This window comes from Rhamphochromis longiceps, linkage group LG20, assembly GCF_057381845.1.
Source record: "Rhamphochromis longiceps isolate RC_006_pf linkage group LG20, R_longiceps_female_GT1.1, whole genome shotgun sequence".
In the NCBI taxonomy this organism is placed as follows: domain Eukaryota; kingdom Metazoa; phylum Chordata; class Actinopteri; order Cichliformes; family Cichlidae; genus Rhamphochromis; species Rhamphochromis longiceps.
Window position 1 is genome coordinate 33324600 of NC_140576.1, and position 15807 is coordinate 33340406.

The following is a 15807-nucleotide window of genomic DNA, read 5'->3' on the forward strand; positions in this document are numbered from 1 at the left end:
GCATTCTTAGCATACATTTATTTCTGTTGACACAATAAGAAGTCTGGGGGTGTTTTTCGTGTGTGTGTTGCGACCTTGAATTGCATTCCTGTTCTTTAATTGTGTGAAAAATTCCTGCGTGAAGCTGCCGTTTCTTACCCCGAGAGGCAGTGGAGGGAAACTTTTGGAGTGGATGTTATGCGTGGCTGAGGGAAACTTGTGCTTTTGAACATCTAGGAAGAGACAGTGTCTCTACCTGCTCCCAATAAATTCCTGATTTGGGTTGTGTGAGCAGGAGAGCAGTTCAAACTCGTCTTGTCCTCCTCTCTGCATTCCTTAGCCATGACTGAACTCAGTCACTCTGCTGCAACAAACCTCAGATGGTAAAATGCACATCTAGCGCACTTCTTCCTGCATTAAACAGTGTAAAACAGTACATATATACGGTGCATGTTCCCTCCTGGTGAATCAGGAGCTGCAGGGATTTCTTAGTGCCTGGCTGTGCAGATGAGAAGTTAAACGGTAGAAGCCCTCAAAAAGCCTTAGCTTACTGAAGCGTGAGGCACATGGGAGTTTCTGTGGAAACTGAGAAGATCAAATACCTCCTCTTTGAAATGTGATGAGATGAGGTGAATTTAAGGTTTGCTATCACAGCAGTGGAGTCAACTGTAGGCGACATATTCTGAAGCAGTAAAACACATCCTATGTGATACTGCAGAAGGCTTTCTGATCCTGTATCTGTAGTGTCTTTGTTGTCTTTGGACCCCTCCGTTTTCTCATGTCAAATATGTTCCTCAACCGCTTTGAGCTCACTACCAGTTCAGCAGTGTTTTAGAAAAACATTGTTTTTTCCACCTCACGTGACATGTGCCTGACACATCAGTGGAAATGAAATCCTTTATTTCCACCATTTCTTGAGGGATTGGAGAAAGAATAGAGGATAGAGTGGGAGAAGGGAGATAGACCAAGTGTAAGGGAGTAAGATGGGGATGGGAAGTGGGGGTGGGGGGTTCAATGCCCTTGAGGATTATCTTTCTCTTCTCCTCCCTTCCTCTTTCTCCTCCATTTCTTGTTTGAACACATGACCGCAGCTCATCAATCTCAGTTCGCATAATGACCATATTTAGATGAGAGCTGCACGATATGAAGCTGATGTTGGAGTAAGTCCCAGAAGCCACGCAACCTGGACGTTTGTCAGCGGAGGTACCTCATATTGCAACAATACAGTAGTAAACCAGTCTATTCTTGGCATTTAATATGCCACAGTGGAACAGCGCTCTGCCTCTCACACCGTCAACACAAGTGAACACCCTCAGGGGTCTTAAATGCAGTCGCAGTACTGTGCATGCCACAAATGCCTCAGATCTCATAGTTGTTCAGGAGCCGCCGCTGTTTCGTTTTGATCCTCGTCTGTATTCATCACCGGTGACACAGAACGGCCAAAAACAGTCTTTGAGGTTCAGCTGCTTGCGATGTTCCACTTAAAATCTCCTCCTCATAAACATAAACCTGCAAATGTTGAAACTGTGAAATGCTAACTATGGGTTAATGTGCTGGAATATATTTGCTGTTTTGCAACAAACATGATGAGCTAAGCAGAGGGAATTGCAGTAATGTCATCGCTCTGTCTCGATTCAGCTGGGCCCCCGTCACACCCAGACTGGGGAGGTTAGTCACAGGTCTCAGGCAAATCAGGTGCAAGAAAGGTGATACTTCTTTTTACTAGTTCTGCACTAGGAAGGCTACATTCAAGTTACTCTGTTGAGAGAGATATTTAAGAAACTTGGAGTAGAAAGAGGGCATGATTTACTGAATAATTATTGAAATACATAGACTTCCACAGATTTGGTACAGGTAAGCTCTTACCTGATGGAGTTATACTGTAAGTAAGAACACAAATGTCAGATACAGCTTGATTTGACTTCTACATACTACATGTAGGTCCCTAACTGTGTGGTGCGCTAGTGAGAAGATGCACTGATAATTTATAGCTAGTCATGTGTTTTCATGTGTTTTCATGTCTCTTCCTGCGCGCTCTGCCTTAGCCTAAACCAGTAGTTAGAACATATCCAAAGCAGACCAAATCCTGCAGGGTAGGAAATTACTCTGGGTTTATGTGCTAAAATGGTTATAATGTGAACACATAATGGTTTGAAGTTTAGCGTCGATATGAAATATGTCCAAGAGCGACGTGGCTACGTCTCTGATTTTAATGACAGTGCTAGCTGTGGAAGTAGGAAGTGTTGGGCTCAAGACATAATGTAGGGAATGAATGGTGGAGCTGGTTTTTCATGAGTGAACAGAAGGATGGAAAGAAGGAACTGGAAACAAGTGAAAAAAAGTCTCCTTAGAGTTTACTTATCTTACTGGTTCTATTGGAGGAATAGTTCAGTATAATTGAAGAGACTTACCTTCTTCACTGGGTCGATCCTACTGCCCTATTTACTCCTGCCAGGTCCTCTACAGTAATGTCTTCTAAATAGTTTTTCAAGAAAAGTACTTTACAACTTGAATTTGTCAAAGTCACAGTTAAGCCATGAAATACTGCTGCATGTAATCTACCTAGAAAACAGGTTGTTGCTTTTACATTTAAGTTTGTATGCATATGAAACATTTAATATATTTCTACATCCTTAGTAAGTAGCTCTCCCTCTTTGTTACTTTGCAACCTTTGCAAAAGGCAACAGATCGCTCATGTAAAATGGCCCAGATATTTTCTTTTTGAGTTTCAATCCCAAAATAATTTGATATATGTCATACTCAGATTAGGAGCAGGGGATAAACAAAAATCCTTGAACCTGCAGTTGCTGCCAGCAGTGTTTGTTGTTTGGAAGTGGACAAAAATTCCTCTGTAAGCACGGGGTTTAAGACAGAGTGGCCAGCTGCTCGACTCCATGAGCCCAGAGATGTCAAGGCCAGGTTGGCTGTGGTGTTTGGCAGCAAAGGGTGATCTGCAGGTTGCTTTGATAACAAAGAAAAAAGCAACAACAACAAATAAAAACCCACTGCAGAGAAATACACACACACACATACACATACATTTTCACACAGTGAAAGGGATAAGAGCTCACAGCCTCTGATCCTATTATAGAAGCCAGAGCACTGCATGCTCCTAAGAGGCAGGGAATATGGGTAAACAGGGTGTTTTTCTGTTTTTTTCTTGTGGAAATCGCCCTGTGCTATAACTGAAAACACGACAATGGGAATAATTTCTCCAGGTGATCTCACCATCTTTCTCTGAGCCACTTTTTCTTTCACACTCATCTCTCTCTCTTTCTCCTTTTATAATGCTTTCAGGAAGTGACACATCCCACGTAATTTGGCGAGATGGAGCCTCTGCTAATCTTACCTTTCTCTCTGTCAGATAGGCACGCTGCACTCTCTGAGTGTTTTGGCCTAGAAAGTGCCTGCGCGTAGCTATCCTACATCTGTGCAGTTTGTTGGTTTGAGGAATGCTTGGAATTGCCTCCATGGCAACGTTTGTGTGTGTATGTGGAGCAGTAAATATTGACTTCATCACCTCCCCATCCTTGTGTCTGTCCGTGGCAGGAGCACAGCGTGGGTGGGTGGGTTGGGGGGGGTTTGGTACACACTTTATCCAGGACTCAGCAAAGTCCTGATATGGGGAGGGTGGTGTTTACCTTCAGATATCCAAACATGGTGAAGCTTTCTGGCTTTGAGTGGTTCACAGTTTGATAAAGGATGGATGTACTTTACAAAAGAGGTGAAATGCCAGGGGCTTCGTGACGTATTCTTTGCTATGTCACTCTATTTTAGCTCAGTAATAATCAGCCTAATGAATAACGAAATGTGAAGCCTGGGCAAACGCAGATACAAACCTGTGCAGGGGTAGTACTGCTGTGCAAACATGTCTAATATGCCATTTCCTCTATTCGTGTTTGTTTAAAGAGAGGGGAAACAAGGTGACATGAAGCTACACCCAGTGTTTGTTCAGCACCAGGAAGCAGCTCACCTGTATATGCTGAGTGTAAACTGTTCTCTCTGCTCTGAGTTCAGGTTTTTAGTATTTTTCCCACAGCAGATGGATTTGTTGGGACAGGATACGAGAGCTTGGAGGAATAGCGGCAGCCGCAGCCGAAGTAGTGGTTTGACCGGTTTATCCTGTCTTGTCATTGCAGCACTCGTGCTGTTTGTAGGCCCCAGATGGAATGTCCTCACTGCATTTGATGAATACGATTAGGGAATAGATGTTGATAATCTGGAGAGAACAAGCAGGCTTGGATTATGCTAGAGTTGGCGACTGGTGACGCAGAAGCCAAAGCCTCCCTACTTTTCCCTCCATAGTAATTACATAGAGAGCATTAAGATGAAGGAATACACCAGGCAGGCTGACATTAGGATCACATGCTTTCGCTCACACAGGCATATTCTCTTTGCGTGCACACATGCTTCCTAACCCCTGTACTTCTGTTCACTCTCCATTCAAATGAGCCATATTCTTTAAAAGCAAGAAACCTTGACTTTATCAGCAGCCTCTTCAGCGTGCAGGGATGTTTTTCCACTGTAGCGCAATCAAATAGAAAACCCCTTTGGAACGATGTTGCAGCTGGTCAAGTGTGAGCTTGTTAGCACAGTTCTGATTTTAACTGAGTACAGCCTGGTCACACATCCACTTCAATTCATGTGATCAGACCACTCACGCACAAAACCCCACTTTAACGGGTGGTGTCTGTTTATGCAAATGCAATAACAACATGATGTTATCTTCCTGCCTGCAGTCTGGCAGCTGTTGTTCACTCAGTGGACTTTTATTGGAGGCCTACAGATAATAAATGTCACTATGCCTCTCTTATATCATATGTCCCATTTTCCAGCATTGTGCCTGCATTCAGGATTGTAACAACTCAGCATAAATCTTGTTTTTTGATCTGTAGTTTAAATATACATTTTAACTGATAAAGGTCTCAGGGTGTAAATACAGAGGGAACTCACTATCATCACTCTTTATCAGCATCACTACAATGTTAGCAAACATCAGCCTGGGGGGGACCATCTTGCTATTTGGAGCCAATGGGGTGATAATGAAACTTTCACTCGATGGTGTGACACAAACTGCAAAAGGACACAGAGGGGGCCCAGAGGCCGGAGGCCTGAGGGCCCCCTTTGCCCCGGAAGAGGCCTGACCGAGCAACAGGCACCAGGCCCCGCCAAGTAGTCACCGGGAGTGAGCTGGTACATACCTGAGCGCCCAGCCCCGGACACCAAGAACCACCAACGCACCAACCCCTGAGGGCATCAACTTTTACTTTGAAGGTGAACCTTTTCATCTCTACCAGTTTCACCGAATACCAAGAAGCAACTTTCCGCAGCTACTGTATTTTTCTGACCATAAGGCGCACCGGATTATAAGGCGCATTAAGCGAAACAAGCATTAGCATTCATCCTCCAGCCTCACTGTTTATGTTATGCTAACATAGCTGTGTCGCTAGCGATCATGTAGCACATCTTTATATACCAGCTAGCCCAATTTCAGTAACCCTACAAACGTCACTGCTGTTTAGTTTTCTGTCTTCGTTTACGTTGGAAGTGACAACAGAGCTGTACGTTTTAATTTATTCAGAAATCCCTCTTTCAGAACATGCTATATCATTTTTAGGTGGAAACTAGCAAGCTAAATTCCTGCTAACTTCTAACTCTGTTAAATTTAATAAATTCTGTTTTCATGTCACTATGCCTGGATGTTAAACTTAATTGTTACACCCGGAAAAGCAGCAACACTGATCATTTTATTACAGATGAAAGAATTTAGATAGTTTTTCAACTTGGAGGGACGGAGTTTTGGACCCAGAATACTCTGCGAGGCTCCTGACGACAGTAGCCGTAATGCTCCGGCAATCGATCAAGTCGTGCGGCTTCGTAGCTTAGCAAAGTCGTACTAAAACATTTTTTGACAGATTTTTGAGCACCGTTTCGAGGTCAGTAAGCACAACCAGAATTCATACATAAGGCGCACGAGATTATAAGACGCACTATCGATTTCTGAGATAATGAAAGGATTTTAAATGCGCCTTACAGGGAGTGCAGAATTATCAGGCAAATGAGTATTTTGTCCACATCATCCTCTCCATGCATGTTGTCTTACTCCAAGCTGTATAGGCTCGAAAGCCTACTACCAATTAAGCATATTAGGTGATGTGCATCTCTGTAATGAGGAGGGGTGTGGTCTAATGACATCAACACCCTATATCAGGTGTGCATAATTATTAGGCAACTTCCTTTCCTTTGGCAAAATGGGTCAAAAGAAGGACTTGACAGGCTCAGAAAAGTCAAAAATAGTGAGATATCTTGCAGAGGGATGCAGCAGTCTCAAAATTGCAAAGCTTCTGAAGTGTGATCATCGAACAATCAAGCGTTTCATTCAAAATAGTCAACAGGGTCGCAAGAAGCGTGTGGAAAAACCAAGGCGCAAAATAACTGCCCATGAACTGAGAAAAGTCAAGCGTGCAGCTGCCAAGATGCCACTTGCCACCAGTTTGGCCATATTTCAGAGCTGCAACATCACTGGAGTGCCCAAAAGCACAAGGTGTGCAATACTCAGAGACATGGCCAAGGTAAGAAAGGCTGAAAGACGACCACCACTGAACAAGACACACAAGCTGAAACGTCAAGACTGGGCCAAGAAATATCTCAAGACTGGTTTTTCTAAGGTTTTATGGACTGATGAAATGAGAGTGAGTCTTGATGGGCCAGATGGATGGGCCCGTGGCTGGATTGGTAAAGGGCAGAGAGCTCCAGTCCGACTCAGACGCCAGCAAGGTGGAGGTGGAGTACTGGTTTGGGCTGGTATCATCAAAGATGAGCTTGTGGGGCCTTTTCGGGTTGAGGATGGAGTCAAGCTCAACTTCCAGTCCTACTGCCAGTTTCTGGAAGACACCTTCTTCAAGCAGTGGTACAGGAAGAAGTCTGCATCCTTCAAGAAAAACGTGATTTTCATGCAGGACAATGCTCCATCACACGCGTCCAAGTACTCCACAGCGTGGCTGGCAAGAAAGGGTATAAAAGAAGAAAAACTAATGACATGGCCACCTTGTTCACCTGATCTGAACCCCATTGAGAACCTGTGGTCCATCATCAAATGTGAGATTTACAAGGAGGGAAAACAGTACACCTCTCTGAACAGTGTCTGGGAGGCTGTGGTTGCTGCTGCACGCAATGTTGATGGTGAACAGATCAAAACACTGCCAGAATCCATGGATGGCAGGCTTTTGAGTGTCCTTGCAAAGAAAGGTGGCTATATTGGTCGCTGATTTGTTTTTGTTTTGTTTTTGAATGTCAGAAATGTATATTTGTGAATGTGGAGATGTTATATTGGTTTCACTGGTAAAAATAAATAATTGAAATGGGTATATATTTGTTTTTTGTTAAGTTGCCTAATAATTATGCACAGTAATAGTCACCTGCACACACAGATATCCCCCTAAAATAGCTAAAACTAAAAACAAACTAAAAACTACTTCCAAAAACATTCAGCTTTGATATTAATGAGTTTTTTGGGTTCATTGAGAACATGGTTGTTGTTCAATAAAAAATCTATTCCTCAAAAATACAACTTGCCTAATAATTCTGCACTCCCTGTATAGTGCCGAAAATACGGTACTTGCCAACCTGTCGAGGAAAACATATTTCTCCCAAGCAACTGACCTGTGTGACCTTTTAGAATTTGAGAATTGTCCTTAATGGGACCACCAACAGGAAAACATCCTCAACTAACATCTCTCTTTTTTTGTGGTAACTCCAATCAAATGGGAGAGAATTCCAGTATCAACAGTGTGTCTTTGTTCCAGGCTGTAAGCATGTTTATTTCTGCACTACCATCTTAACATGGAAGTCTGTAACAACTGACACATTTGGAGCCAGTCTCGGGAGGCCACAAAAGGAACTGTTCTTGGCGCTTACAAATTAATTTTTCAGGCCCGAAGGTTTACAGAGCGATTAAAACAAGAAATTAAATTACTCTTGACATACAGTAGTTTGCATGTATCATCCACAATGTCCTTAATGAAGTGATTAATTTTAAGCTTTGGTTACACATCAGTTCATGTTTTTTTCAGCTTATTTACCTCAGGCGTGATAATGAAATTACATGGCCGTTAATGCATAAAGAGTAAATAAAAGCATGTCTGTGATGCCAGTAAAACTGTTGAAAGCTCTGCAGCGAATCCCATATTGTTTGGCCTCAATATTCATCATCAAAGTTGAATAGAGAGAAAGAACATGTTACTAATAATACATTCACAGCAATAACTTAAATGTGACCTTTAACCTGGGCGGGCTATATGAAACACAGCTCTTTCCAATAAGGGCGACTGTCATAACTTGTCCAATCATGTATTAGATGCCAGGCCGACAGGAACAAGTCTCCTGAGACAGATATGAGGGGTCTACTGCAGTTGTCATGGCAAGATACAAGCCCTTACATGCTTCTTCACAGAACCATAGTTTCACGATCTGACTCAGTATTACTTGGAGTTTTCTTCAGTTTCATACTGGGAAAACCCTCATTAAACTCACATACAGAAGATCTTAAGCTAGCTTGTTCAATTTTGATGTTCGTGACTGTTTGATCCTTCCCAAAAGATGAAAAGGCTTTTTTTTAAAGGGCCAGAGCACGACAGGCTGTGTTGTTGGTGAAATGGACTAGTACCATGACAAAGACTTGTGCGGTGAATGAACGACACATCTTTTTATTTGGATGAGAGGATACCATTCAGAAATTGTAATTGTTCTCGTTTCACAATAAATGATAAAGAAAGCGGAACAGGGATAGACAGTATCCTGTTCTGGTTGGGGTAGCAGAAACCCCAGCAGCAATATTAAAAGACTATACCCATTTACCAAAAGCTCAGGAGACTTGAAGGATTTGGAATTCATTGCCAGATCTTATGCATAATTAAGCAAACCCCCCTCCCACCAACCCAGCCACACCCCCTGCCTTGCTGGAGAGATTTTCATGCAGCCATGCCTCAGACAGTTGGTGCTTATTACAGTACCTCAGCGCATTTAGGCTTTTGTTATCATTAACTACTGCAGATAGTACACGTGGAGACATGATTCCACTTACTCTGCTGCAAATGATGACAATGTTTGGCTTCATGACTTCCTTCATTTCCATATTGCCTAATGGCTGTTAGAGCTAAAACACGCTAGGATCTGGCAACCAGAAAGCCACAGGCCACAGGCTGTTTCTGTGCCTTGTTTATGCTGCCTGCTGTGAGTTGACAAAAGATGGCTTTGTTGGAAACTGAGTGTGAAGGGAAAAAAAATGAGACTCTATTAATGCTCCGTTTCATGTTTACTTGATTGAGTCTTCCTTTCCAGGGAGGTTTTAGTGTATTTGTCTGTGTCTAGGACACTGTTGGCCAAAGGAACTGAATTCTATTCAGTCTTGAAATTTGCGAAAGGTCTTAATGGCTCTTTTTAATTTGTTCACTTCATCAGATTCTATGCTGCTGCTGCTGAACCCTAAAAGCATAATTACTGAGTCAGTAAAATTCACCCGTGTTTACCAAAGTTTCTCCACAAAATTTGTTATTTAAATGCCATCTGATTGATCCTATTAAGGCAGCGTCCCTTAAGAATAAGCGTCTTGCGTGTGGAATTGGGAAGCCTCTTACAAGACTGACGACTGCAGATCAGAGAGGTCTCTGCTCTGCCTCAAACAGCTTATTAACCATGCAAACAGTCTGCTGGGGGAGAGCACAGAACACACAAAGAGCAGCTCCCTGAGCCACCCGGCATCTTTGTGTCTACTCTCTTGTGTCTGTGTTTTTGTGTTAACCTGCAACCCATGCAACCCCCCCTCCACCCCTTAATGCAGACATACCCAGGGGGTAGACTTATCGACTCTTCGGCCCCACTGCCCCTCATCCCTTTCTCCTCCCTCCTCCCATTTCACGATGATAACACCCCCCCCCCAAAAAAAATCAACCCCATGTTATGTTCACCTCCCTTTCATTTTTTCTCCTTATAATGCCTTTACATATTTTTTTGTATTAAATCAACCCTGGATGAGCTCATATGTGCACTTGCACATATGGCCACAGGCATCTTCTAAACTGTATACAAACTACAAACACAGAAATAACTTCCACATCTCCTTTTGTCACCTCTGCTTCTCCTCTCCTGGCGGAGGGGCAAAATAAGAGACAAGAACCAGCTTTGCAACTTCATTTCCTTATCTTGCATAGTGAACTCAGTCCTTTTATAGTAAGATATTTTCCACCATATGTCATCATTCATAGCTTTGAGTGGCTGCTATCCAACGTTTTGTAGCTGGCTTTGTTTTTGCATTCGCTTGTTAACAACAGTGGGCTGTGTATTGGCTGAGTTGAGCAGATTCACAGCCACCTAAATAACAGAGGTCAGGCAGGCCAAATAACTCGACACTATCCAAATGCACTTTTACCCTTATCTGCTTATCAGAAGTGTTTCCAAGCCATCCCACCTTAGTGTCTTTTCTAAATTAACATTTCTTAGCAGATCGCCTGTGGCTATGTCTATCCATGATAGCAGTCCTTAAATTATTCTGGGCTTAGTGTAAGGATTTCCCTGCACTAAGCTGTGGTTAGAGTTCATGAACCTCCTCAGGTGGGGGAGCTTCAGAAATAAAAACTAAGCAGCAATCCAAAACTGGCCTCCTCTGTTCTCATCTTCTTAGTGCAGTTTCTCAGTTTTGTAATTTATTGACAACTTGAACACCATCAGCACTGATGAGTGATCTGCTATGTGTAAGATGCACTAGTTTATCATTTTACCAAAAATCATCATATTTTAAATGTATCAGTTATAACTGGTAACTGGCTGTTCAGACTTAGTTATCCATTTCTGTGTTGTTCAAGTTAGCTTGCGCAGCACGATGGACCCCAACGCAGTCTGAGGGCCAGAGGACGATCACCTGCACTGTAATAACAGTATTATTTATTTACTTATTTATTTGTTTGTTTGTTTTGATAATTGTTCAGTTTTCTTGGGCATTTTACTTTGCCAAGTGGTCAGATTATCCGACTTGCTAAATAGCGATATCGTCTCCTGTTGTGATATGTCATTGCATTTAGTGTATGCAGACCAACACCTCACAGGGCCACACTGGGTTAGGACAAACACTGTTGTGGTGTACAAAATAGGTTTGCAACTAAAAATGATTTGTGTGTACTTTGTGTTTGGGCGGGTTTTAAATTAAAGAATCAGTCAATCAGAAAATTATCATCTGAGTCAGCTCTATTGTACATTTGTTTTTGTTTTTCCTGGTAACAGCTTTTACAACTCTGACATGCCCACAGGTCTAGTTTCTGAAAACAGCAGGACGCTGCTGAAAGCAAACATGCTTTGATTAACCAGAGTGCACAGTGCAGCATTTAGCAGCCTGAGAGATAACTGTATATTGGACTTACTAACACATTCAATGCAAAACACTATGGGTAATAATGCTTCTATAGCTTGTTTCAGTTAAAAGAAAATCATTTGTGTTTTTTGGTGTTTATATTATTTTAATATCTTATTTTTCTTTTGTTAAAGGTACTGAAAAGTACTCATGACAGCTGTCAGTGCTCAAACTTGCCCGCTCAGTAGTGACTAAATGCTGTAAATCCTCACATTTAAATGCTAAAACTCCTGAATGTGGGCATTACTTTAGCCACACTCACGTAATGGCTCTAAATTATTACCATAATTGATGTTTACCAATCTTCTGTCGATCGTTTACTTACTCAGCACTGCTGTTGAAATGAAGGACTTTTTCATTCCCCCTCAACAAGACATGAACGTGAGTTTTGACGCAATGGGAATGCCACCTCAAAATGCTTCAGCCTTTCTCTGGAATTATTCTGCTTCTGACACATGTTCATGCTTGCATGTGTGACATAACTGCTGTCTGTGTTCATGCTGCTGGTGGGAGTGGGGTAAAGTGGATCTCGTGTCTGTGTTGAAACCGAAGAGTGGCAGCTGCTCCAACGTCTGCTGGAGATGTTTTGCTTCTTGTGGTCCGTGTGACACCGTGTCTCTGTGGGTTTAATAGTAGTCTCCGGTCCGTCTCTGGTTTCTGCATCTGGCTTTGTGGCAGTCAGAGGAATTTTTCCAGAGAATGTATTCTAAGAAGATCACATAAGAAAGCAAGTCTATTTGATGCCAAATTATAGTGTAATTTTTCTATTACAGTGCCTGGAAATTCAATTTGAATTAAGTTTATTCTTAATCTGCTGTCTCACAGAGTTTTCTCTGTCTTTGAATGCACAACAGGCCTTGGCTATGGGGGGATCCAAGAGCAAGTCCAAGGATGTAGGCCAACGAACACGCAGCCTCGATGGCAACCTCAGCTCGGGTGGAGGGGCTGGCGGCCACCACCTCAACTCCACTCAACAGTCCTTAACACCAAACCGCAGCCCTACTGTGGATGCAGGTCTCAGCGGGAATCAGTCAATGGCTAATACTGCAGAGCTAACGCTCTTTGGAGGAGTGGACAATAACAGTGTCACCTCTTCAAACTGCATAGCACGAGCAGGTGAGAACCTTCGCTGAGAGCTTTCAGTTTTACAGTTACCACCTTGTTGTGCTGGCTATTTAAACTGTGCACTCTGTATGCTTCACTTTATCAAAACCCACACTTTATCGTCTCACAGGAGGGGTGACGACCTTTGTGGCATTATACGATTATGAATCTCGAACAGCCACAGATCTGTCTTTTAGGAAGGGCGAACGGCTCCAGATAGTAAACAATACGTAAGTAAAACATTCACACTCCTTCTCTGTCGTCTTTTGGCATAAGTTATTGCTCACCGTCTGGTTACTGTGCTCTCCAAAATTGATGTCACTTGTCTACTGAAGACCTCTGTCTTTACAGTCAAGGGAAACATTTCCTATTCCCTATACTGTTGTTGTTTTTTTAAGTACGGGCTTGCTCTTTGACTCAATAGCTATGCAGTGAACCATATAGTGTAGTCATGCACCCCCATTGCTGCCTGCCTACTGACAAATTACTGACCAAGAAGGCAGTTTGGAACAATAGTGGATTATCATTGACCCGCTAAGCCAGAGATCTGGCCCATTAATGGGTCAAGGATACTAAGAATGCTCGAACCAATTCTAAGACTTGTTAATGTAAGTGTCAGATAGGCTTGTCCTAGTTTTCTGTTTGGTCAGGTTCACTGGATTAGTAAAGCTATGCATAGTTTTTTCTCTCCCTGGCCTCATTACTGTGCCTCATTCAATACACAGTAGTTCAAGTAGTTTAGGTTCAAAGCTTTATCATATGTGCTGTGCTGAAGTCTGTTTGTTCTGCGTACTTTGCTATTCTGCCACTGCTCATAATATGCTCTCTGTATTTCTCCAACGCTCTTCTTTTTCACCATTTCATCTCTCTTTCCCATTTCTCCTTCACAAACCATCACATTTTGATAGGAGGAAGGTGAACTGCAGGTTTGTGAAGCTTCTCTACGACTGTGTTTAAATCAACCATTTGTGAGCCTGTGTTCTTTGTATCACATGAAGCATATGTGAAACTGATGCCTCTGCCCTCGCCCCGTAGCAGTTGGTTGAAAGCCTTGCAGCACTATCAATGGGAGGCAAATAATCAAAGCAAATAAACATATTGCTTTAAAATTTGACTTGTGAATATAGTGCTGCAAAGCTTCAACAGCTCAACCTCTCGTAAAGTGTAGCCTTCATGCACCATCAGTCTGCCTTTTGCAATATCCATATGTTTCTATAATTACTAGGGATGGGAATCACAAGAATATCATCCCCTGTTGTGATATGGCATGAGTACACTGACAGTAAACATCAGCATTTTTATTAAAGCGTGCAAAGGGTCTAGATGGAGTCCCTTTGCCAGTTTGACTTACCAGAATCACTGCTTCATTTACCGCAACTAATTATGGATCATATCAAATGAAAGAGGGTGAAGGGAACAGAAGTTAACTAACATGTGCTGATGGAAAAGAAACTCTCAGAGGGGAAACTAGCCGGGGGAAAGCAAATCAGAGAACTAATTAACTGAACCGACACGTTATTATATAATAATATTAATTGAATAAGGATGATAATACATACCCACACTGACACCACAGTGGTGTACATAATTGCTGCATTTTGTCATTTCAGGGATATCTTTTCCTCACTTACAGATATCAGGATGTATTGTAGGCGCATAGATCATGTTGCTGTTGTGTGCAGTAAATTATGATATTATCATCTTGTTAGTTACAGCGATTCCCAACCATAGTAATTGCATAACAGAAAAAGAACCTGGGCTGACTTTCATCAAGCTTCTCCAAGAGCCAAGAGCTGAAATACTACAGCTATTGCAGCAGTTACTAAAATTGCAAAACAAACTCTATCCTTTCATTTATGGTCTGAGACACTTGATAAACAGCCCAAAAATTCACATTTGTGTTTTGGACTTGTGATGAGCCTTGGTAAAGCTGTGTGTTATCATTTCGTCTGTGCAGAGAAGGGGACTGGTGGCTGGCGCGCTCCCTGACCACCGGAGAGAGCGGTTATATCCCCAGCAATTATGTGGCTCCATCTGACTCCATCCAAGCAGAAGAGTAAACCCCTTTATTTTTTTTCTCTCTCTCTCTCCCTCTCGATGTGACACTTATCTGTCTTTCACCAAGTGCATGGAAAGATTAACCCTCAAACTTTGTGTTCTTTGGAGCTTTCAGTATTATTACTTTTATTGTGAATTAGAAATTTGACCTTAAAGGAATAGTTTTACATTTTGGGAGGTAATTTTATTTCATTTTTTTTGCTGATAGCTATGTAAAATTAGCACCAAAGCTACAGCGAGTTCACAACAGCTAGCCAGGTTCTCACTAAAAGTAGTGAAATACATGAACCTAACCATTTCAAAGCGACTACTGCTACATATTATTAGTTTGAAGTAATGAGGTCAGTGTATGTGGAAAATAATACTTCAGCCAAATGCTTAGGCTTCTAAATACTTGATTTCAGACAGTCTCTTATACTCTGTGCTCCGTGTAAAGGTGGATGTCTATTATATGGTCATATCAGGCACACGGCTCTGGCTGTGAGGGCAGAAGCACCACCAAATAGTCAAGTCCAAGAATGCTGGAAATGAGTGTCACAGATCCCATTTAAAGCTCACTATGAGGCTACGAAAGTAGTAGCAACTGAGCAAAAGGACTAGAAAGAGCATAAAAATTGGGCTTGCTGGCAAGTGAACTTTGTTACTATTTGACTGTATTTGCCTCTGTTACCAGTCTTTAAGGTAAGCTAAACTAAGTGAGTGTCTTTGTAATGTAACACTGACTTGATCTTGGGCTTGATGCTGGGATGAAAGTCATTACACCGAAATCTTAAACTATCCATTCAACTCGCTGTAGCTCAGAAACCACTTTCTCTGCTAAACCTCTCATGCTAACCTGCTTGCTTACAATAAAACTCACAAACTAACTTTTTGTAACAACTTCGTTTCTCACCTTTGCCTCTTTCTCCATCAGTCATCTCAAACTGGCTCTAGAGTCCAGGTAAGCAGCTGTTGCACTGTAGGCACTTGTATGCACTGCATCTGGAATAACCGAAACCTTCTGAGACTATAAGCGAGTTCAGCCTCGATTTCCCATTCCCTCTCTTTCTCCCACTCATATCTCCTTCCCCTCACCAATCTGCTCCCTTGTGTCCCATGTGTTGTGTCTTGACCTCAACCAGGTGGTACTTTGGCAAAATCACACGCCGCGATTCTGAGAGGCTGCTGCTGAGTTTAGAGAACAGGAGAGGGACTTTCCTGGTGCGAGAGAGTGAAACCACCAAGGGTAAGTTGAATCACAATTGAAACTGGAATACGGTGAAGTA

General features: G+C 42.3%; 1 protein-coding gene across 1 annotated transcript in view; it reads left to right on the plus strand.

The window, feature by feature from the left end:
- src (SRC proto-oncogene, non-receptor tyrosine kinase) overlaps window positions 1–15807 on the plus strand; it is a 29298-nt gene that overhangs the window by 6401 nt on the left and 7090 nt on the right. Inside the window, exons 2-5 of the mRNA XM_085393034.1 lie at window positions 12235–12496; window positions 12615–12714; window positions 14442–14540; window positions 15664–15767. Coding sequence (XP_085249160.1) covers window positions 12244–12496; window positions 12615–12714; window positions 14442–14540; window positions 15664–15767 — 556 coding nt within the window. The 5' untranslated portion in view covers window positions 12235–12243. The remainder of the gene's footprint in view (window positions 1–12234; window positions 12497–12614; window positions 12715–14441; window positions 14541–15663; window positions 15768–15807) is intronic.